The 25,940-nt window shown below is 37.9% G+C and overlaps 1 protein-coding gene across 1 annotated transcript; it reads left to right on the forward strand.

The window, feature by feature from the left end:
• The first annotated feature begins 296 nt into the window (after positions 1-296).
• Positions 297-24,106, forward strand: LOC122888699 (androgen receptor-like). The gene is made up of 8 exons (XM_044223442.1): positions 297-2,801; positions 5,812-5,963; positions 6,152-6,268; positions 11,730-12,011; positions 16,833-16,977; positions 20,351-20,481; positions 20,627-20,778; positions 21,929-24,106. The coding sequence occupies exons 1-8, from the start codon at positions 1,651-1,653 to the stop codon at positions 22,085-22,087; spliced, it is 2,289 nt and encodes a 762-aa protein (XP_044079377.1). The 5' UTR covers positions 297-1,650; the 3' UTR covers positions 22,088-24,106.
• Positions 24,107-25,940: the final 1,834 nt, after the last annotated feature.

Raw genomic sequence — 25,940 nt, forward strand, 5'->3', positions numbered from 1 at the left:
GATCACTGTGCTGACTAATTTGGGTTTGGTAGGTGCCAGTCTATGAGAAATTACAGTAGCCTATGTATAAGATTACATGATAACATTAAATATAACAGGCTGCCGCTGAAAATGATTTATTATTATTTTTTTAAAATTCTGATATCTATAAATGATTGTAATAATTTCATAAATGGCAAAATATTTGTTTGTGTTTGTCATTGTTAATAACACATTCTGAAAAGTTTACAAGCAATATAATTTTAATATATGGCTTATGCTGCCTTAAGTGCCGGGTCGCTAAACACCGACTTATGTAGGAATGTTTGAAAAAACACGGGTAAATTTAACGGGTAAAGACAATAATAATGTGTGTCTGATGTGTCCACATAAAGCTCAATCTAGTCCTTATTCCTTGTTGAAAAATATGAATCTACGAATATGAAACAATATTGATACTAAAATTGTACCAAGACACAAACTGTCTCTAGTCCATTCTCAGTGTGTAACTTAATATGGTTAATATGAAAACAGCCCTCTAGTGTCAAACTCTGCACAGCATTCTGCACAGTTAAGGTCAAACATCCAAGTGAAGTAACAATGAGGGTTTATGGTATTAGCAAATACGCCCTGGAATTCTCACTTTATAGTATCAAATGATCCTTAAATTGAGTTTGTGGTGGCAACTGCAACATGGCTTTTCTTGATTGCTAATAGATGTCTCTGTCAAACATTTCTGGACGTCAGGTAGAAAATGTGTTGTACATTACTGAATGTAGGCCTACAACACATGCCTGTTTGTAATTTAATCTCAACTTTCTGATGAATCCCACTAAAATTAAAATAAAATCGTATGTCCTTTTGACCCATTCATTCAGTACACTGATTTAAGTCCATAGTTGATCTGTAGAAGGGTTTTAAAACTGCAGAGGCATAAAAGACAATTCATTAAATTGGCAGTGTGCTCTGAGGAGTCTGACAGACCTATATGCAGATATTACCAGGTGTAGCATCTGAATTATCTTAACAAGTGACCATATTTTTTATTTTTTTTATCAACATGCATACTTTGGATCAGTGTGGGCTGGAACGCATCTGGAAAATTATGAACTTTTTTAAAAATGTACCTTCTTATCCAAAAGAAATATTAAACAGCATAAACAGCAATGACTGACATAGGAAACAGGCCTGTGCCCCAATAAAGCAAGTCCACAAAAATGCGAAACACACACACACACACACACACTTTGATATAAAACAAATGGAGACACAAAGCACTATATTATATAAATGAGGGGTTCGGCTATAGCCTACAGACATGGCACGTTAATAATAAAATCCGCATCTCTCTTCCACCAAATTATCTAAAAATGTTTAATTTGACCAATAAGCACCCTGCTCTTATTTCAGTGGGGGAAGGTGCCGATGTTGGACGGGTACAAAAGTCCTTTCCTGAATTCACTTTTAAACAAATCGAGCTTGAGCCTCTGACTCTGAACCTCTCAGTTTAGGAGGAGTTTGTGACTCCTGCAGCTCTCCTGCGACCTTTACCACAACGCTTCTCACAACGTGAGCGCTGGATTGAGCTGTAACACTTAGCCGACTGGGACCCGTGGAGACTTTAGTCGTGCAAAGTTCCAGTCTCTTGGCCAAGTAAACCCTTTCTGGGACATGAGCCAAACTATACGACAGTTTTCTTGCAGCAAAATGTGGCCGGGGGGGGAGAAAATAAAGACGTGCGACTTTGTGAGCGTTCCCAGCTTGGCGCCAAAAACTGAAGAAAGTCGGGTTCATTTCACCAAAAACTCAATAGGACACGGTTCCGGCAGGCTGAAGGAGTCCGACAAAGCAGATGCAAACATTTCCGAATCCGGACACATTAATCCGCCAGCCTGTGACATGGAAAAACACTGCTGTCAAACACCTGCTGCTCCTCAAGAGGAGTTGTTAAACGCTGACTGCCGTGTGGGCGACGGACGCTCTTTTTCTGCCAGCGCCACAATCTCAGAAACAGCCAGGGAGCTCTGCAAAGCTGTGTCCGTGTCGCTGGGACTGGCCACGGAGTCCAGTGACACGAGCGACATGGAGCCTGCTCTCCCCCCCTGCGCTGAAAATGACCAGATGCGAGAAGAATACGTGTTCGGAGTCGGAGCCGTGCTTCTGAACTGTCCCGGAGCCGAGTACAGGTGCCCCGAACGAGATGACCGGCCCCTGCACGGCCAGGAGCAACTGGTGGAAATGTTAAAAAGTTCAGAGACCGCTGCGCGTCTGCAGCACCTCACCTCCCCTCGGACATCTGTGGGTGAGCAAAACTTCGCACTGTGTAAGGCTGATGACATAACTTCAGAAGAGATAGATCATCTGGACACAGCGCGTGCAGCCTCTTGCCCTTATGCCCAATCCGCGCCAGGCAACTTCGCACACTTCGGCCAGACGGCCACAGAGAGGCCGTGCCAGGTCTACAAACCCCCTGATGAAGCGAGAGACCTCGGGGTGGACATGGAGAACAAGTTCGGCGGTTATCAGCCAGAACAATACAGCGTCAAAATCAAATCTGAGGACAGTGAATCTGCCGGGGCGTTGTGGGGCAGTAATTACACCTTTACTGACAAGTACAACTCTCAGTGTTGGGGTTCGAGGCAGTGCATGAACGCGCACGGCACAGGGGCCACCACCGCGTTCATATGTAATCCATATGAAAGTAGCGCCATGCGCCCTGAACAGTGGTGCCCTGGCGGGATGCTGAGGCCGCCCTATGCCAACTCCAGCTACGTGAAGACTGAAGTCGGCGAATGGCTGGATGTCGCCTACAATGACACCAGGTAAGCTAAAATAATAACAAAAAATAATACAAATAATAATGATAAAATGTATATGAAATCATGTTTAGGGTGAGTTTGCTCTGACCTGTAGAAGCTATTGCAACAAAAATTACACTTTAATTTAAATTGAATGCTTCATGTGACCTTGACCCCAGACAAGTCTCTCATCTGTGGAGTTACTGACAATGACAATCAGATGGGCAGCAACAGCAACACTTTCTCATACTATAACCCAAACTTCATCACAGGAATAGATGCATTTATTTTTAACATTCACCCTTTATTCATTTCTTACAGACAGCTGTTTAAGGTCCTGATGTTTTGTTTAATGGCAATTAATACATTTATACACTTATTTGTTCAATTAGAGACCAAATGTCAAACTGAACAGATAAAAAATAATCACATTTTCTACTGACAAACTGTATTTTAGGACATTATCAGGCTACTTTCCATAAATACATTGGGACACTAGCTCATCAAACTGAGGTTGTAATGCATTTTAAACAGATGTAGGAATGTATTTAGCTGGTTCACATTGTTAGCATTTTAGATTCATGTGCAAGATACAAGCTGATTTCATGTTTTTTTCAAGTTTTAAAATGAAGACCCTTCAGATTATATGACAGTTGAAGCAGGCCTTGTTAAAATACATTTTCCACTTATATGTTCGTTTAATTTGAGTAATTCCACGTTATAAATTAATTATAAAGATAAGCTTTATGAATATCAACACTGTAAAAAAAAGAATAAAGTAATAATATACGTAAGATTTGTTATACATCACATCCATTCAGTTCTGTTCAAGAACACATTTCTTTCATAGCATGCTTTTTTTCCTACTTCTTTGGCCTCCTTCATCAAACATAAAAACATATTTTTTTCAGGGTTTTGTCTGGGGCACCTGCTCGTAACATCCATTTGAACACGGATAGAGAAAGTGTGATTCTATTCTTTAATAGGGCTACAACAATTTCTGACTGCACCCAATGAAAAAACAGGCATCGCTGAAATGTGTTCTGTGTTTTCTAATATATGGCTTCGCTTGAATATTATCCCTGAATTTGTTGGATTAATTTCATTATAGGTCAGATGTGACTACACAGAATACACACAGAATGGAATAACATTACAAGTAATGTTTGACTTCTATTTTTATTTTAAGAAGAGGTGAGTGTTGATAGTTCTGTGACAATTTTATACGTTAGTTGATCATTTTCCAAATGTTTCCAAAGGTTTCACATGCTTTCTGAGTGTCGGGTTCTTAAATGTTACTCAACGCATTCTAACTTAAAGTTACATTTGCATGGTCTGCCAAATCTGAGTATGGCCTCCAGGAATACAAAGGACGCAGAGCGGACATGTTGACTGACAGCCACAAGGTAGGCCTAGTGTACACCAGACAGAGGTGTGTCATGCAGCTGACGTCATCATGCCCTTTCTCCGACTGTCTGGGACTTCACTGGGCTGGTGAATGATTGAGAATGCTGACATCAATGTCTCTGGCTATCAGAGCTCAGAACACTAAGACCCTGTACAACTGTGTATGGAGAGTGAACCACTAAACCAGGAACATCCAAGGCAGGAATATAGAGGACGCAGAAATCAGTGGCGTTCTTAAATGTGAGGACAGTGAACCCAGCTGCAAAATCACAAACAAGGAGCTGCTCTTCCTCCAATGTCTGCAGAAAAACACAGCATGGTCTGCCCGATCAACCCGTTCTCATTCCCAGGGCGTCAAATACCGATATTTTGTCATCGCCCCTTGGCGTCTGCTACGAACACACATGGTAGCCTTTAGCGTCTGTAGGTAGACGTCTTCAGAAACTACTTTAGCATCTGTAGGAGTAGGAGACGCCTTCAGGTACCACTTGGTTGCCAATTTTTATTTCCTTAAATGATGAAGTCATGGCCCGCCCTACTCTGCCTCTGATTGGCTAGTACCCGTTGCCTTTGTTGGTTAGGTTGGTGAGGTTGGTTAGGTTTATGGCAAGAGGAGTGAGATTGGTTAGGGTTAGGGTAAGAATCTCAGGACAAGCCAATCAGAGGCAGAGTAGGGCGGTCATGCACATGGATATATAAAGGCAGATTGTTTGTTTTGTTTATTTCTAAATGTTTGTTGTATGCTTTAAAAAAATATTTCTTTGTTTAGAGTTTCCTGCACTTTGCACCAGTAAAAACACCAGCACTGCAGTCTTAGACAGAGATGTTGTTTCTTGGAATTGTTCTACCATGTTTGCCTTGGCGGCATGGGCTGTACTTAAACTTATTTTTAATTGTCACACAAACAGACAGAAGTGATGGATTTATCTTTAACAACCAACCAGATTTTAAGAATTTTACAGGAGCTTTAGCAAAAGAGCAGAGTGAGAAGTGGACCATGTATGCCTCAGATTTAGACTCGTCTGTGTGTGGAGTGAAGTGAATATCCGGAGTGGAGTGTCTTGTAATTCCATAATTCCACTTTCTCTATTATTTAGTCCCAATGTCCTTTGTGACCTTAAATTAATTAGGACACAGTGGAGGTTCTTCAGTTAAGCTTCATCTTTGTCTCTTTTACACCAAACCTTGATATCTAAGTTGCACGTCACTGAGGCAACATTATGTCTGAGCCTTTTCCAATCTCTCCATGTTCAAGGCTGAGGTTGGGTTAGGCGCTCATATTGCCCCCCCTGGCTGTGGTGCTGGAGTTCAAATCGTTCCCACACCATCCTCAGTTATCACACTCTCTGGTGAGGCCTTGGCACGCTACTGGGGAATGAACAATAACTGCTTTGTGGTTACAGTTTGGACAGTATTTAACAAGAAAAAAGTATTATGGACTTGCTGTGGTATATTAGTTCAAGGTTAGGCTTTATTTGTCCCAAATGGGCTTTTTCACAAGATAATAAAGTCACACAGTTGTGACCAACATTTAAATTTCAGTCATCAGCGTGTTTCTGTATCATACATGAGTGTCCTGTAGCTGTTCATGGTTTATATAAGTCCTGTTTCATATGTTTGACTGCAGGTTTGAGGCTGGCAGAGAGCACATGTTCCCCATGGAGTTCTTCTTTCCACCACAGAGGATGTGCCTGATCTGTTCAGACGAGGCATCTGGCTGCCATTACGGTGCGCTCACCTGTGGCAGCTGCAAGGTTTTCTTCAAAAGAGCAGCAGAAGGTAAAGCTTAAAGAGGGTAACTTGGATCCTGAGTTTGGTGTCCCATACATTAAGATTGTTGCCAGTATTCAACAGCTAAACCTGTTGCCTTTTATTTCAATTGGAATGATGTATACAGATTCTGTACATCCAGTGTTTTATATTTTCGATCATTCAACAAGTAACGTCTGTTTTTTCTGTCCATGTAGGCAAACAGAAATACCTGTGCGCAAGCAAAAATGACTGCACTATTGATAAGCTAAGAAGAAAGAATTGTCCGTCTTGTCGACTGAAGAAGTGTTTTGAAGCTGGAATGACTCTCGGAGGTAGGATGGATTAATGTACTAAAATCTGCTTTTAAAAGAAACTATTATTGTTTATATTATTTTATTGCTGCAGTTTATTATAGCGTTACTAACCACCAACCTTTTTTTATTAGAAATACCTGTTATCATCACTTGCATTTCACTTCAGACATGGATATGTGCAGCATGAATATGCATTTAAAATACATACATTTGTGCAGTATGGATTATAATAAACACATCACTACATACTGCATTAACAAAGCACACTACAGAGAAAGTGAAGACCTAAAAGTGAAACTATTAATGGTTTCCCAAGACCAAGTACTTTATTCTCTCTACACTGCACATCTTAGCTGGCTCTCTTCAATTGCAGCATCATCACAATAGGGGATGTTACTGATAATCAAGCCCCTGACTGAGCTGCCATGCAATTTAGACCTATTTCATTCACTTCTCCTTACTGTCACCCAGACCTGTTGTTATATTAGGCTGTAAAGATTGACATGTAGTGGACTAATTTTAGGCTTGTGTTCAATTTTCACTCTCTTCCATTTTCTCATTCTGTTAACGGTGAAAATTGTACTGGAAGCACAAAGCTGACATGAGACATGTGAATTAAAGCAGCAGACATGCTGGCAATTTTGCCACCAGTCACTGACAAACCCATGGAGGGAAAATTTGATCTAATGCTGTGATTGTAAGGAGAAAGGCACACCTTTTCTAGTTGTGGCTAAAAAGAGCCTCCTTTCACTTATGTTCTCATCCTAGACATGTAATTCACTCGCAGCAGTTCACAGGAAAAAGTATGACAATCATTTGTAGCAGTGGAGGCAGAAAAATTATACATTTGGTCTTGTTATCCCAGAGTTTTTTTTTACTCAAAATACTTTAAAGCCAAGTCAGAAATTACTGAAAGAAAAGGAGATTTGTAATTTGACTAATTTGATTTTGATTAATTTATTACAAAATTGCAAATTTAGTTATATCAATAAAATTATAAATTCATCATTAAGCATCATTAAGATCTGTTATTTGTTTCTCTCCTCGTAGTTTTGAAGGTCTGAAGAGAAGCAATGAAATCTCTGAATCTAGTTGAGTTTGGCATCTGTTCATGATTGAAAAGCATAGTTATTATACATTTTTATAATTTGAATTCTGGAATGTTAATTACATCCCCAAATAGAAGCCAAACAGGGAGTTTATTGTTGCCATACCATGATAGCAGTCTCATTTTGCAGCAACCTGAAAGAAGCTCACTGCACATCTGCACTTCGGCTTCTTTTGTTGAAATGCAAATACGCTTTTTATCACACTGTCTATCATACTAAAACCTTTTACAGTATAGGACCTCAACACCTCACTTTCTTGGAGCTTGACGCTTTTTTCATGAAGCTTCCAGAACAATTTGTGTCTCTAACCCAAAGTGTAAAACCTTGACAAACATTTACATGCATCCAAAGCCGTCTGCGAGTTAGTTAATGATTTACTGCTATCCTCCTCCAACTTCTTAAAAAAAAGGCAGTGCAGTGATGTAGGACCGTCCTGGCATCATTCCATTGCCAGTTTAAATATATTACTTATTCAAAACATTTCTGAATGAATGATGAAATCTGAATGAATGAATGAATAACCGCAGCTCTTCAACTTTGCAACCACAGTCCAGTGGATAGTTTTATATGGAACTAAAATGTTGTGTTTTTTTTGTGATATCAAACAGAAAACAGCAGCAAATCCTCACATTGGAGACACTGGAAGCAGAGAACCTTTTGATATTTTTTCTTAGAAAATGACCAAAACAATAATCATCAAAGTAGTTGCCAATTAATTTTCTGTCAGTCAATGAATTAATTAATAAAATCACCATTTCAGGTTCAGCGTAATAACAGGCTATTAATATTCAGTCAGGACAATATTCTCTCAATAACAATACTGGTGTAAAATCTTTGCAAGTATGTAGTAATAACTGGGGTAATATGAAGGGGGTATTTTGATGAAAGAGAGTAACAGCAGGGTAATAATAGAGTAACATCCCTTTAGTTATTATTTTAATAACCAGTAAATAATGCTGGTCTTCCCCATTGCAAACATTTCCTTTAAAGGAATACTGTCAAAATGCTACCTCAAAAACCGTGAAAACATATACAGTACAGTAGTTTTGATGTAATAACAATAAATCAGGGCTGAAAAATACAATGAGCTGTTTGGTCCTAGTTTATGGTTATGTTTGGTTGGTTAAGTTGAACAAAGTATAACCATAAATATGCCAGTGGAGTTAAGTAACAGGACTTTTTTTTTTCATTTTTCAGCCCTTACTCGTCATATATCGTTATAGTAAATATTCTGGCCTTTGATGTTTAGTTTAAAGTGCTCATTAAACGGGTGTTTTTTGCATTTCCAGCCCTGTTCTGGGTTATTACATAGAAATTATCATATGTGTTTCCAGGTAATGAGCCTCGGCTTCAAAGTATTATCATTAATATAACCATAAAATTAAGAAAAATAGAGAAGGTTTTTCATTTTCCAGCTCTGAATCATGGATATTTCATTGAAATGGTCATATGTAAGATTTTAACATTGCCCCATTATTAGCTCAAAAAGTAAACCTTGGCAATGAAAAGATATTATCAAGGTATCACCCCATTATTACCTTTTTATACAGAGCTCGAATGTAAAGTTCTACCCACTGTTATTCATTACAGCTCATGTAAGTTCAAGATGGTAAATTAATGATGGTAATAAAGATGGTGATTGGGATGATGATGATAATGACATAGAAGGAAGTGGACCAGAAATCTACATTCAGCAGAAAATGTCCAATACATTTTACATGTGCAAATTTGAGTGAAAATGGGCTTGTAATGGTAAAAGTCTGCAGCTTATTCACTGGGTGTGTGATACTGACGCCACAGCTCGGTGTGCTGGTCAGCCAGCGTATAGCAGCTCTTTATTGAGACAATTGACAACATCTCGACTAATTATAATTGTTCCTCTGAATGTAATCTGTGAGCGTTAACAAAGGCTGTGCTTGAATCCATTGCTTGGATGTCAGCCTCCTGTTATATATATATATATATAATATTACATATATTGGCTTCAACTCAAGCATGGGGATCTTAAGGTTAGCTCAACCCAACCTATTTACACTGTGCTCTGCAAAGATCAGATGCCTGCCTTTGTCACAATTGAGAATCCCAGGGAGGAATTTTTAATTAACCATTTTTATCTGAAATATTTGTTATTGGATCAGACAAGGAAGTGTGAGAAACTGCAAATCATCCTTCTTATGTCATTTGCAATTTGCTTTCAACCCTGCTACTTTTGAGAGAGACTTAAGTCGTGTCTATAACTGGCAATTCAATATTTATCCAACTGAACTGAAAAGCCAGGCTGCAGTTTTAATGAGACATTCTCTACACAGAAGCTGCAATAGACAATTGCTAGTTTTGATGGTCCATCAACATTGATAAAATGGATTAAAGAAATATGTGAGTTTCTTTAACCTCTTAAAGCTAAAACATTAATTGTCAAATGAAAGTTTTGAAAGTTACACCTTAAATATCTTGTTTCATATCCCTTAAACATAACAGACAGAAATGTAGTACATTGTACTACTGACTATGTAGCACATAGTCACCATTTGTATTTGTCTGTCACTCACTCTCCAGCTTAGCTGTCATTCTGAAATAACAGGCTGCAGCTCTATCACTGGTGAGTGCAGTGAATGGTTGGCGGTCTTAAACCTGTTAAAGAACTAAACGTATTTGGCAGCTGTTTAGCAGAATATTATTATTCCATTCTGATTGTATTGCTGCTCACTGTACATGTCATTCTACTCCACCAAATCAAAGCTCCAATTTAGTTTGTAAGTGCAGGTTGTCATATGGAGCAGCTGCCTCAGGGGTTTCAGCATTTGTGGGGAAAGAAATTGCCGCTTTGTCATTGCACTGATGGAAGAGCAGGGGTTTTTTAACATACAGTATTTGTTGTTTTTTGGCGTTTTGTTGTCTCTTAATCCATATATGCTTTGTGGTTCTTAAGGAAACACAAATGTAATGCATGATTTAGTGAGTGGTATAGTTCAAGGATATCTTTTCAACACTCTGCAAAACCTTAGGAGAAAAAAATTTAATAACAGGGGAAAAAATCATTTCTATAGCTACGTCCCAGGTAAGCTCTCACACATGATGACCACAGGCCTTTCCACCAGATGAGGCTCATCTGTTCAGAGAGTTTTCTTTCAAATGGAATATGATTCAATATCTTCAAAGCTATTAGTAGATTAGTCTGAGTATTGTTGGGTAAAATTGATATTTCCTTTAAAAGGTTACTTAAAACTAGTGCTGTGCCTCATGTCATTTTTTAACATTCAAACATAAATCAGTCTTGAGAACACAGTGCTCTTGCTCAGCATCACAATTTATTGATCATACTAACGTTTCAGTCCAGAAGTGATACTTTCCAATGCACCTGCATCTGAGATAGTTGGACTTGCAAATATCTGCTTTGAAAAAAAAGAAATAAAATAAATCATTTGAAATTAAAGTGTATGCATTTTTAAATTCAATATACAGTCCGGTGCAGAAGTTCGGTGTGACTGATACTCAGTGGTAGTAGTGCAAAGGAGGGGGGCTGTAACTTAGGTAACAATGTCACAAACTAGCCTACTGTAGCCTGATTAATGAAAATTTTCAGCCTGATTTTGAAAAGCAAAAAAATCCCTTTGTGCGAACTATTCGGTACAGCCCTACTTAAAAACGCTGCAGTATGAGACATTTCTAACGTGATTTAGGAAGTAGAATTACATTAATTTTCAGCCTCTAATGTTCAAAAGACAAAACTATTAACCATATATATGTGTACAAATACATATGTATATATATTTCTACCATATATTCAGATTGTGTTATTTAGCAATGATGACCTGAGAGGGTGTAATTTATTAATTTTTAATCAAAAGATCAGTGCTGATAAATACAGTATTTGTACTAGTATCTATGATTGTGATCATTTTTTGAAAGGGAAACCTTGTGGTATCATCACTGGAGCAGCGTCTGTTCATTCTGCACACCGCACTTAGCTGTAATGGGTCCAATTGTACTGTAAAAGATCTTAAAATCAAAGGCAGAAAATCAATCATGGCTTTCAGACACAAGTCATTAGAGTAAGGAGGAGCTGGATTCGACAGTCAAAATCAATCAGATGAGTCAAACCTGAATTGAGGGGATTAAACATCTGACTGTTAGCCGTTTATTTCTTTTGTATAGTGTGCAATTCAGTGTGCAAAAAAATTACCATTTGACTGTAACGTCATTTAGTGTCATTTGAAAAACACATGCAGGTCTGGTGGATTGGAGATTGAAGACCAGGCTTGCTTGTTTACTGGTTGTTTGACAAAAAAGCATAAACATTAATTGTCATAACTTAAGTTGTAACCTTTTAAAAAATGAACTGATTCTTAACTTCTTGGTTTTGTTTGTAGCACGTAAATTGAAGAAGATTGGACAACAGAAAAACCCTGAAGAGGACCATCCTGTTCAGGACCCTTTAGAGGTTATCCAGTATAATATCTCTCCTAAATCAGGCCTGAACTTCAACTCCCAACTGGTCTTCCTCAACATCCTGGAGTCCATTGAGCCTGAGGTGGTGAATGCAGGACACGACTACGGACAACCAGACTCAGCTGCCACCCTGCTCACCAGCCTCAATGAGTTGGGAGAGAGACAACTGGTCAAAGTGGTCAAATGGGCAAAAGGATTGCCAGGTAGGACACTAGCTGAGGTTTTTAAAGCTGTGTTTATTTATTTATTCATTTATGTATTCTTGAGTTATCCTCATTTCAGTTTTAGCAGTTAGTTATAAAAAAGATAAATGCTACAACATTAAACCTGTATTGATTTTTTGGCCACTTTGGAAACACAATACTAACATTTGTCACCTTTTAAGTTGATATGACTAACTTGCAAAGAGCTGCTTATTTACACATCCAGCAGACACAGAGCAACATTAGCATTCATTTGAAGTTGAGTTCGTGCCTGATAAATGTAAAGAGCTAAATGGTCACGCTTCATTTAGCTCTGTTTTGCTCTCCACCAACTCCTGAGGGAAATGTCTGGCTTTTTGGCAGCGAAATGCTTTGCTGTGTTCACCAGGTAGTTGCTAACTGCATCTGTCTGCTGTTTGGTGCTGGGTAGGTAATGTGCAGTCGGTTTATGAGAGCTTTTTCCACTGAAAACAGCTGCCTGCTGTCTGAAATTAGTGTTGATGAAAGCAGTGAGAGTCAATCAAAACAGTAAAGTTGCGAGCCCTGAACCCAAAACAATGAGCTGAAAGATGCTAAAACGCTCTGTAGAGCAGAGGGGAACTGCAGAGTCAGGTGATAATTTGCTTGTGTATGTGACCCCCTTCACATACACAAGTTATTTGATCCATTGTTAATATAAAAAATACTGATTATAGCAGCTTTGAACACTGTTTGGAGTCAGGAAATTTGTCTTTGACTAATAATAAATAATGCATGTTTCCATCTCTGAACTATCAAACCTGTGACACAATGCAGTACCAGCTCTTGTTACATTTTCAGCTGCAGCCCTTTAATCTAACTCCATACATATGTGGCATTTCAGTTTTATCAGAAATGTAAAATGTAAAATGAGAAAAAAAGTGTGATTGTGCTCATATTACACCTGGAAAATCTAGCCAGAGGAACTACAGCGGTATAGCTTGATTATTCCCCTTAAATTCCAAATAGAAAAACCATTCAGTTATTCTCCAGTCACAGAAAATCGCTGTTCATCAACTACGGGGATCCTAAAATATGTGGAACAGACGTCTGTTTTGTGATTACCATAACAGTTCCTGTGTTGCTACTTCAGTATCAGCTTGTACAGCTGAGCTCCATGTGGACTTGAAAGATGGCTGTAAAAAGTTGGAAGTGCTATCCTTCACTGAACATGGCAGTTGCGGTCAGCTTGAATTCATGTTGGTTACATTGAATTTTATGATGAGCAGTTTTCACTGTGGAAGAAAGGGTCACAATTTACCAGGCAGGTAGGAACAGTTCAGTGATTTTAATGGTAAAATGATGATACGTAAACTTACAGGCAAAGGCAGCAAGTCCAAACACAAGTAGCCGAGAATCCTCAGGTTAACAGGAATGGGGCAGGTAAAAGGTGCAGATTCAGATTCATGGAGAATGGCAATGACTGCAAAGCTTCATAGAAATGCAGGGGCCCCGCGGAATGTGGCTGAAAGGAGGGACAGAGAGGCAGAATGAGCAGTAATAAAGACAGCTGAAGCAGCTGTCGTGACAACATGAGGACTTTATTTGTATAGCACCATTCATTCAGGTTGGTGCAATTCAAAGTGCTTTACTTGTATGACTGACAGGATGATAATAAGACAGTAAAACAGTTTAAGACTAATGCACATGAGAAATAGAAATGATAAAAGTGAAATGGTAAACCAATAAAATAAAATAAAAAAAGATAAGAGGCAATAAAAACATTTTAAAAGATTAATTCAATAAAATAAATAACTAAATACAATTTCAATAATGGCCATAAAACATTCTAATCAAAAGTCAGGCTAAAATGATTGAAGTTGATTTAAGTTTATATTTAAAGATATCAACACTAATCTCAGATCCTCCGGCACACTGTTTTCAACAGCTCAGAGCATAACAACTGCCTCACCAAACGTTGTTGTCCTGCACTTTGGAACAGCAAAAAAACTCACCAGAGGACCTGTGGGGCCGTCCTGGTTTGTACATTGTGAGCATTCACATAAATAGTCTGGCGTAAGTGAACATGAACTTTAAAAGCAAATAAAAGAATTTTAAAATCGTTACAAAAACTGACAGTAAACAAATGTAATGACTTTATATTCGGGTGTAATGTGTTCTCTCCTTCTGGTTCCAGTCGGCACTCGGGCAGCAGACTTCTGGATCTATTGTACCTGATTTCTAATTTGTTTTGGGTAGACCATATAGGAGAGCATTGCAATAGTCTGGCCCGCTGGATATAAAAGTGTGCATTAGTCTCTGTGTCTCTCAAGAGGGAGAAATGGTTGTACTTTAGCTGTTTTTCAGATGATAAACAGCAGATTTGGTGACACCTTAAAGTTTAATTCTGAGTCAAAGGCGACACCAGGGTTTCTTTCTTGCTTGGTAGGGGTAAGTCCTTGAGAATTTTATTTTGTGGCCAGTTTCTCTCTGAAGTTAAGCTCTGAAGTTTTCTCTCAAGCTAAAGTTGTAAAGTTTTATTTTGCAGTTCAGTTAAAGAGCAAACACATGACAATAGCAATTCAGACATGACAATAGCTCTCCTTTTTTATTAGAGCAACAAGACACAACATAACAGAGTGGGTGATTAGACAGAGTTGTCACGACAGAATGTACAAACAAAGATTACAGCGAACGACATTAGACCTGTGTATTGTGTAGGTTGAGACTGTGGTGACAAAAAAATGCGGTGCAAAAGAGGGCAGACCGTCCTGTGTGGTTACAAAAATACGTGGTGAGTGTAAGCATGTACGTATATGTAGAGAATGTAGATTGTCACTATAGGGATGTAGTAGGAAGCCAGAACAAAATATATAAATAAATAAAAGATGAAAAACAAGAGGACAAAATCATTATAAAAAGGAAGAAGAAAAATGAAGTATAGATACAAATTTTGAAGTATGGAGGACTTTGATCTAAAATAAATGAAAAAGAAAATGAAATATACTGTATATACATACAGTTGTATGCAAAAGTTTAGGAACCCCTGACAATTTCCATGATTTTCATTTATAAATATTTGGGTGCTTGGATCAGCAATTTCATTTTGATCTATCAAATAACTGAAGGACACAGTAATATTTCAGTAGTGAAATGAGGTTTATTGGATTAACAGAAAATGTGCAATATGCATCAAAACGAAATTAGACAGGTGCATAAATTTGGGCACCCTTGTCATTTTGTTGATTTGAATACCTGTAACTACTTAGCGCTGATTAATTGGAACACACAATTGGTTTGGTGAGCTCATTAAGCCTTGAACTTCATAGACAGGTGCATCCAATCATGAGAAAAGGTATTTAAGGTGGCCAATTGAAAGTTGTTGCTCTCTTTGACTCTCCTCTGAAGAGTGGCAACATGGGGGCCTCAAAACAACTCTCAAATGACCTGAAAAAAAAAGATTGTTCTACATTATGGTTTAGGGGGAGGCTACAAAAAGTTATCGCAGAAATATAAGCTGTCAGTGTACACTGTGAGGAAAATAGTGAGGAAATGGAGGACCACAGGCACAGTTCTTGTTAAGGCCAGAAGTGGCAGGCCACATAAAATATTCATCAAGACAACGACCCAAAACACTGCTCAAAATCTACTCTGGCCTTTATGCAGAGGAACAAGTACAATGTTCTGGAATGGCCATCCCAGTCCCCAGACCTGAATATCATTGAACATCTGTGGGGTGATTTGAAGCGGGCTGTCCATGCTCGGCAACCATCAAAGCTAACTGAACTGGAGATGTTTTGTAAGGAGGAATGGTCCAAAATACATTCATCCAGAATCCAGACACTCATTACAGGCTATAGGAAGCGTCTAGAGGCTGTTATTTCTGCTAAAGGAGGCTCTACTAAATATTGATGTGATTTTTCTGTTGGGGTGCCCAAATTTATGCACCTGTCTAATTTCGTTTTGATGCATATTGCACATTTTCTGTTAATCCAATAAACCTCATTTCACTACTGAAATATTACTGTGTCCTTCAGTTATTTGATAGATCAAAATGAAATTGCTGATCCAAACACCCAAATATTTATAAATGAAAATCATGGAAATTGTCAGGGGTTCCTAAACTTTTGCATACAACTGTACACGCATATATACACATACATAAATATATACTGTACATATATGTATATAGACACACACACACACATATATATATATATATATATATATATATATATACATGCACGCATGTCTAATAATAGTAACTATAACGACAACAGTAATTATTGTTACGGTTATTATCATTGGTGGGGGCATTATGGGAGATTTTCATGGTAGAGGTGGCTGGTTGCGCCCGTCCCCAGGATGCATTCCATCTCTCCCATGCTGTGGGAGGGAGCCTGTTCATTTGAAGTAAAATTTTTTCTCTTTTTTTTCTCCCTTCGTTTCCCCTTTTTCCCTTACTTTCTTTCCATTCCAGTTTTGGATTAACCCCAATATTTCCACAGTTGCCAGGGGCTGGAGGCAGGCACGCCAGGCCACCCTGCCCAGGCTTCTGGTGTAAAACTGACTTCTGGTGTAAAATGACATCCAAGCACTAATATCTGAAATATATGTATCATCTGCATAGCTATGGAAAGAGATGGCAGGCCTCCTGATGACACCACCAAGGAGTATCGTGTATAGATTAAAAAGTAGTGGCGCTAAAATTACCATCTATAAAGACAAAGAACCCTGCCAGAGAGATACATTATGAGGCAGAAAGGCCAATGTGTTCCCTTAGTCTATTTAACATGTACAGCCTTTTAGTACAAGATATGCTGTATTGTGTCATATTTTATGATGCTGAATCTTTGTCCTTAGGTTTTAGAAATCTCCATGTGGACGACCAAATGACTGTCATTCAACATTCATGGATGGGGGTGATGGTGTTTGCGCTGGGATGGAGGTCCTATAAGAACGTCAACGGCAGGATGCTTTACTTCGCCCCGGATCTTGTGTTCAATGAGTATGTACAGCTCTGAATTCTTGAATTCAATGATGTTCTCTAAAAGGATTTTATCAGGGGGTTACCAACATGCTGCGCTCCTCATTATATATATAGAGATCAACTCCAGTGAGTTTAGCTGGTGCTGTCGTACATGATACAGACACCTCTCTGTCTTCATCTCTTTCTCTCTCCAGCTTTCTCTCATTTTCTTTCCTGCTCATGCACAAACACAGAGGCATCGCAAGAATTTTATAAATGTTAATAGGAAATGGCTGCAGGCTTTTTAGGACCATGCTCATCCAATTTCCTCCTTAGGTGTTCTTTTGTTACTGTGAGATTAAAGTGAGGAACATTAGTTTTCAGCATTCAAACTGAACCTGATTCAGATCTGAATATTTCTGAGGTCTGTCTGAGTGTAAGTGAGGAATATTAATGGTATTATTTTGTTCCATCAAATGTTTACTGCCACAGATTTGTGGAAGTACATAATGTAAGTTTATCTATAAGTGAATGGTTTCTTCTTTAAAAAAATATAATGTATAACTGCACCACTTTTTCAGCTATACTCCCATGCATGACTTCTTTGTGTACTTTATGTGCAATGCTACTGTTCATCTACCGTAACCAAACAAATGGATACACCTTGCCATCTTTGCCACATTTAAGCAATTTACTGATTCAAAAATGTATGTTTTATACATTTTTAGTGCTATTTTAGAACTTTCAGAAGTTTGGTGCTGATAAATACTGTTTTACTATTGATTGAGATAATAAATCTATTATTATGACCAAGCCAAAACCTCATGTGTTATCATGGTTTGGGCAACATCTTTTCATGCTGCATACCACATTTGGTTGTAAAGCATCCAATTGTGCAGTAATAGATCTTAAAATGTATTAAAAGGCAGAAAAAAAATCCATAATGATAGACGAAATTTTCCAAACGCCATCCTTCAGAACAAGAACAGGTGGATAGGTCTGTCACATTTAGAGTAACTTGAATGTAAACCTATATGGTACCATAACAAGGGTCCCTTAATTAGATGAACTAAGCCATAACACATTCACACTTGCCCCTTGTTATATTTTTATCCAATTCTTAGTGGGCAGAAAATCCCACTAAGAATTTACAATTATGAATAACACTAGGTAACAAGGTTAGAGTAATAGCGTGGAAGCTGGCTCGACCTTGAACAGGCAGGATAAACCTGGGCAGGGAAGTAAATAATCAACAAATACCCAAACTGCTCCATTGAAGCTGCTCAGTGACTGACAGACAGTAGTGGTCATACTGGGCAGCTCCCAGGTTGCTCAATTGCAGGACTCAGACTAAGGGGATGAGTGTAAAAAAGGATTTATTAAATAATGAGGAAAAAGGGGTGAGGGATGTAGCCAGGGTTTTGGATCCGGAGCAGGCAGAATGGCAGTGGAGGTAATGGTGGTGGTAGATGGTGTGGCGGAGAAGTTCGTGGTGGGCAGACAGGGAGAAGCAAATGGGGGTCAGGCAAGCAGTGATCCTAAGGAATAAGAACACAGTTAAGCAAAATGCAGGTAGACACGGAGCAAAACAAACAGAATAGTTTACATAAGCAAGAGATGGCCGACTAGTAGCTACTTGGTTGAAACAACAATCTGGCGATGAGTGGATGAAGCCGTAACAGTAGCTGTGAGTGAGTGAGCGTGAGGCAGGGTCTTGCTGAAAAAGAGCAAACCTGCACTGAATAAACACTGAATCCTACATTTACCATAAATCAACTCAGTAGTGTTTTCCGTTAAACCATGTCTGCCTAGTCTTTGTAAATCAGGTTCTCTGCAAAAAATCTGCTGTCTCCAAGCCCAAACCGAGATAACCCTGATGACATCACAGTTATTTTGCCAGCCTTCACAGGTTGAATAATCTCTGTGACGTATAAACTGAATTTCAGTTTAACAATTTGTATTTTTCTTCATTTTAGTTTCAGTTTCCAATAACTAAGTAACAGCTTGCTAATAGACAAGATGGTATTGCCTCTTTAAAGTATAAAAAGAGCAAATAAAAAATAAAGCCATAATGCAAAAGTACAGATCAAGGAATATCAGGGAATCCCCAACAGATTAAAGTTTCGGGCAATGAAATGAAAAAACAGGAAATTTAATAGTTTCCCCGAAATTTTCCATAACCTGTGCTAGAGCCAAAACCCACATCTTGGAATCTAAAGAAGAAAAAGTTTGATATCATGAAAGAAGTCTATTTATTTAGTTTTTCAAGACGTGGTGGATTAGTAGTTCACATTTTGAGGACTGAATTAGGGCTGGTGGAGACCATATAGGTCAGAAAGGTGGCTAAAATTTGAAAAAAATTTGAGCATAAAGTGTTAATGGACTGAAGTGCTCCTTATCAGCTTTAAAATTTGCTTCTTACCACCTCCTGCCAAGCCAAGCCTGTCCTTAAAGAGGGGTAATAACCATTGCTATTGGAGAGTGACTGAAAGATTGCTGGGCTTTTTCATTGAGCAAAAATCGCAGGTGTCCGATTTACCCCACTACAATCACACCAGGCATACAGTTCTCTGGATTACTTTAATTGTTATAACAACATAGGTTTTCATGTGAAAGAATGTGAAATTCAGCAACAACATCATCCTGACCCTGCACAGTTTCTATATTTTGTTTGTATTAGCTTATCCAGAAACTTTGCAACACTTGGATTAAACACTGACGTGTGTAACATTTATACAACCACATATCTGAAAATCTGCATTCATTTCCAGAGAAATGGAGAACATTCAGCTCTTTCATTCATATCTTTTTCTTTCAATTTGAGCTCTTTTCTCTGGTTTGCAACTGGTAAAATTTCAGTATTAAACTAATATGCTTTATTTCACCTTTATCTTCACAGCATAAGAATATGTTACAAACTGTCTTTTACCTGATTCATAATAAAGACAGAATCATTTCATATTGCAGGAGATGGTGAACTTTGATCGCAATGCCTGTTCTCCCACTTTGCTTCTCCCATGAAATAACTGAAGATTGTTCAGGCATGATGAACATGACATATCCAATCACCTCTTACAATATTAAAATACAAATGGCTGAAACATTTTACTAAACTTCAAAGCCAATTATAAAGGAAGATATTCTAGTGTAACAGTTGTGTGTTTTTAACATCTTGCTCCAGATATCAAAGATCACACAGCACAAATCTGTATTGTTATAAGGATAATACTTTGTCAATGTCCCCATTACGCCATTAACAGATATGGATCTAACCTCTGACATTCTTTCCTCTTCAGTAATTATTCATTACAGAACAAATGTCCAAGGTGTAAAGCAATTTGTCCTTTGCCTCTTGTGATTTGAACATTTCCATTATTTCATATTTCTCATCCTGACCTTTTTACATCTGCAGACATCGGATGCACATTTCCAGCATGTATGAGCACTGCATACGGATGAGACATCTTTCACAGGAGTTCTTGCTGCTACAGCTCTCTCAGGAAGAGTTCCTCTGCATGAAGGCCTTGCTTCTCTTCAGCATTAGTAAGTACTCTTCTGTGTACTGAGCATCAAGACGTCAAAATACACTGCGTTACTTTATCCCAGAAGTGGACATGCAGTAGAGAGAACAAAGTCAGAAATGTAACTGCCGAGCATGTAAACAAAGCTGTTTTTCTGTTTTAACCAGTTCCAGTTGAGGGTCTGAAGAGCCAGAAGTACTTTGATGAATTGCGTCTCACCTACATCAACGAACTCGATCGACTCATTAACTATCAAATGACCACTAATTGTTCTCAGAGGTTCTACCAACTCACCCGACTCCTGGACTCTCTCCAGATGGTGAGATACGCCGATTCTAATGATTTCAAGTTAGCTGTTGTTACATGTACATATGTTTTTCTTCCCTGAGCAGAACGGAAAGGTATGGCTGAATTGTAAGAGTTTGTGAAAGTTGAAGACATCTGAACATGTGGATGCATTTGACCAAATTAGAGAAGCAGGGAAAACAGTCTGAAGCAAGAGCTGAAATTCTACTAATATGCTTAAAAGATTTCTTGGCAATGCATGCAATTAAATCACAGGGGATGCTGTGTTTTTTAATACGAAGTGATGGGAATTATGGCTCTTTGAAGGGAGCTGGATCCTTTCCGAGAGCTGTTCATCGTACTTTTTTTTTTTAGGGGATGGGGATTTATCATATACTAGGTTTATCTGCGAAATAATCACTAGGATAATGATAGGGTAATATTTGGATCTGATTCAGACTTAGACATTGGCTCAGCTCAGCATTAAGAGCCGGGTCTTTCAGCTCCCACAAGGCTCTTCATTTAATACCACTTCTGCTGGTCACTGCCTAAGTTACTTTCTTATTTGTTGCAAGAAATAAATATGCAAGGTTCTTCATCTGCAATACATTGAAATATTGATGGTTATATATATATATATATATATATATATATATATATATATATATATATATATATATATATATATATATATATATATATATATATATATATATATATATATATCCTACTATCCTAGTTGTGTAACAAAAATAACACACTACTAATGAAATAGTATGGTTAGTAAATGATGTAATATGAAACAAAAATACTTTTTGCTCTGTTCAAAAATGTTATTTGTTTGTCGTCATGCATTTTGAAATAGAGCTCTCATAGACTGAGACATCACTATTTAAAAGCCCACTGAAAAAATGCTGCATTCAAGCTAGTACAAGCAGGAGCTAATACCTCAAAATCTAATAACTGTACATCAGGGTAGGAAAAAAGCCTAATGGATGAGTTTAATATGATTCAAAGCTCTCCAATACTCAAATTTGTTTGGCCATGCCACCTGTTTTATGGAAGAGCATTAGGTGGGTGTACCTTATATTCATGTCATGTTTCCTGAGTCATTGTCAAAACACTGCTTGTAGTAAATCTTTAGTCAAATGATGTTGTTTATTTGTGTGTTTCTTCTGTTTCAGACGGTCAAGAAGCTCCATCAGTTTACATTTGACCTTTTTGTCCAGGCTCAGTCACTCCCCACGAAAGTCAGCTTTCCAGAGATGATTGGAGAAATAATCTCAGTACATGTACCAAAGATCTTGGCAGGTTTGGCTAAACCAATCTTGTTTCACCAGTAGAAGGATTTTTTTAAATCAAAAAGTGACTCATCTTTGCTGCCTCCATAAACTTTAACGAAGGTACTGTTTCCCTACATCTTCAGTCTAATAGCTCTTAGCCCTGTCCTGTAAACATTATTATATTGCTCAAGTTTTTTTTTTCCTTTTAGCCATAATTGAGATAGTTTGTTCAGAACTTTTAAAGCTTTTATCTGAAGCGCTGCAAGGCATCACCTGTTGACAGCTCTGCTATTTCTGCGTGGAGAGTTTGTGTTTTCAGCTGGAGCAGAGGTGCTACTTTACATGCACAGCAAGTCTGTAAATCCTGATTACAGCAACATAAAAGTAGCAGGGTTAAAAAATTACAAGTTTCGCATGTGACCTCCATTATACATACACTTGACAAGGTATTCATAAATACTTAAAAACAAGAGATGGCCCAAAGAGCAGATGAGTAAATAGTTGTTTCCCATCAACTTACCTACCTTCAGGTGCACCTACTAAGTTCCTGCATGTGAAATTGAGAGTGGTAAATTAGACTTGGTTGGCATTTAAGTGCTTAAGTGCCTTAAAATCAGAAATGTAGATCAGATTTGTTTTAAAAAGTCACATCATTTAACTTTATCATGTTTTTTTTTTTACTCTCTAACAAATGGGCAAAATCCTGAAATCCTGCCGTGACATTAAAGGATGTCGTAGAAAAGGTTTCAGTCGTAGTCATCTGGATTCATTCTCAATTGAGAATGACTTCCGGATGGGAGCCGAAACGTCTTGATTCTGAATACAGTGTCCAGATGACTACGACTGAAACCTTTTCTACGATAGAACACTCCTGGACGAATGAGGGACTACACCGTATTTAAGGATGTCATTATTCTGCGTAAAAATGCCAGCCATTACCATGACAATCAGTGTAGATATGGTAGTCAAGTATTCCAACTGTAAAACACAAACTTGATGTGTCCAGTGAACCTCAAATATTACATTTGCTGAAAAAAGTATTTGCCTGCTGTGTGAATGCACAGTAGTTTTAGTGCTGCTAAGTGTGTGGACATATGATGTCTACATTAGAAACTAAATAGTGAAATTACAAATCAAGTACTACTGCCACTTACGAGCTTACATGCTTCTCAACAACTATGGCAAAAATGGTCACAGTCATGAAAGAAACAACCTGAGTGTTAAACTACTACAGATTTGTTAACAGAACGAAAGATGGCTTTGAGGTATTTTATCATTTGCAATTGTCTTCACACAGTACACTGCCCTTGTTCAACTGAGCCAATGCAGTACAATGCAGACATCTCCAGAACACACGTCATGCTCATTGTTGCTCTGCACTTAAAACCTTTTTCTTATCATGTTGGCAGCAAATGTGTAGAGCTTTTTTCTTGATGTTACAAATTTTTCTTTACTTCAACTTATAAATATGTAGTGGGTAAACTTGTTAAAGCAGATACTTAGCATGAGTGAAGCTGGTGAAAATTGGACAGTTTGTTAAGACGTTTTTATTTATTTATTTCATTTTATTTCTCCACTGCACAGCTTCAAAATGATTGATCATTAAATATTAAGATGATTTTACAATCCAACAATTTATTAATAGTAAATTATATACTTACCAAATATATCTTGCACCAAATCTTGGTGAATGGTCCATGGAAATTTTAATTAAAAATGTAACTTTGAAGAAATTGCCACAGAAATATCAAGCAAAGGCACGTGACAAATTACAAGCTTGACGCAAAAGATTAATTGATAAAACTATAACTAAGTCATCAGCTATAATGTACAGCGCTAAGTGCAGAGTCCACAGCTCTTCCCCCCTCTCTACCACCGTCCCTGCTAGACAACATGGTGACAGCGTCATCCTGTTAGCGGCGGGTTGCAGCAGCAGGGACTGGGAGACATGTGGAGACACAAGGAAGAAAGCATGGCACCAAATACAGGCAAATACTGAATGAGAACTTGACTCAGAGTGCCAGAGATCTTAGGTTAGGGCAGTAATGTTCCAACAGGACAACAAATAGAAAATTACAGCCAACTCAAAACTGGAAGGGCTTCAGATGTAGAAAGTCCTTGACTGGCCCTGCCAAACCTCAGAGATGAAAACCAAGAAAAGAATCTGTGGAATGTCTTTGAAGATAATTGATGCTTGAGTAAAACTGATTAAAAGTATTAATTCATTGAGTTGAATACAATTATCAGTTTTTGTATTTTATTTAAAAAACATAAACCAAGGTGGTGAAACATAAGTCACTTTCTAAATACAAGGTGGTTACATTAACCGGGTGCCCCAGTAGCTCACCTGGTAGAGCAGGCGTCCCATGTACAAGTCTGCCTTTGGCACGGGTTTGAATCCAGCCTGCGGCCTTTTGCTGCATATCATCCTCCGGCTCGCTCGACACCCCCAACGTTTCCTGTCTATCTCTGCAGCTGTTCCTATCAAATAAAAACAACACCTTCACATTAACTTCTGTGGTATATTATTACTCCGTAAATTCAACACGTTCTTTTACAAGCTTGCAGATGCATGCATCATGTGTTCGTATAACTGTATGCATAATTTTTAGCAAAGCAATGCATGGACATCCATGTATCCCTCCAAGCACCTGTTTATTGTATACTGACAATGAAGTGTCATCATTGTTCAATGCATGGGGCATCTGTCAGAAGGCATGATAACATTTCAGTGCACAGTGACAAGTTGACAGTCAGTTTCACAGTTTTTTGTAATGGATTCATTGATAAATGTAAAGCGTTTACAGTACTTACTTCATAAATGTCTTCATGTCTTCATCTTGTCTTTTTATACAATATTTGCTATGTGAAAAGGAATGGGGGAGAAAAAACGGAATCCAGTAGCCACGGACAAGTACAGGTAATCCATGAGATTTGACTCCACCACAACAGCTAATTATAGGCCTGACACTTTAATAAATGTGTCTGCTGTCATTTGAGAAACAGCAGTTCAGTGTAAGTGAAACTACACACCAGTCTAATTAAGACATGATAAGAACCCAGATTATATATTTTGCATGTACAAAAACAGACTGAAACAGCACATAATGTTTAAATTTTGATCAAATTCAAAAATTCTGAAATAGATATTGATCAAGCCTTCTTACATTTCCTGAATGCACTATATTGTAAGACTGTTGTTACACTCTTTATCCTTGATGTGATTTTTATGCTGTTTTAGCTTTATTATGCGTTACACATGAAGGCATTAACCAGTGCCAGTGGATCATGCACCTCAATGAGCCCCTGTACATTTTTAATACTAATAACATTTAACAACAGTAGGCTACAGTGTTTGTATTATGTCAATTGACAATGGCTGGTATGTGCCCAATGTACTGCATATTAACCTGGTTCTTTGTACATGCTACAGTAACTGTATATATTGATTAGTTTAATGTCTGTTTTGGTGTCTGAACACTTGACTTTTAAAGCCATCTCTTGTATGATTTATACCTTTTGTGACCTGTGTGTTTTTCAATATGTGTGTTTTTCAAAGGTACAAAGCTGCATCATCTTTTAAAGGCAATTAAAATAATTCTGACTCTGAAGATGGGATAAGAGTTTGTTTGAAAGTTCAAGCAACTGTACAAGCTACAGTATATAATGTCATCATTTTAACTCCAAATATAGATTATGTCTTCTTTGAATGAAAAAAGAGATATGCTGGGAACAACTCAGATTAAAGCCATACAGAGGCTTAACTTTTACTTCATTTTAATTGGTTGGATTCAAACTTGCTTACACTGCATGGAAGCTGGGTAAGAGGGAACATTAAACATGGAAAAGAGACATAGACATAGATAGTCGGTAAGTATGATGCTATTAACTAAGTAATTTAAGTATCAGGTCG

Source organism: Siniperca chuatsi, linkage group LG14, assembly GCF_020085105.1.
Source record: "Siniperca chuatsi isolate FFG_IHB_CAS linkage group LG14, ASM2008510v1, whole genome shotgun sequence".
NCBI classification, from domain to species: Eukaryota; Metazoa; Chordata; class Actinopteri; order Centrarchiformes; family Sinipercidae; genus Siniperca; species Siniperca chuatsi.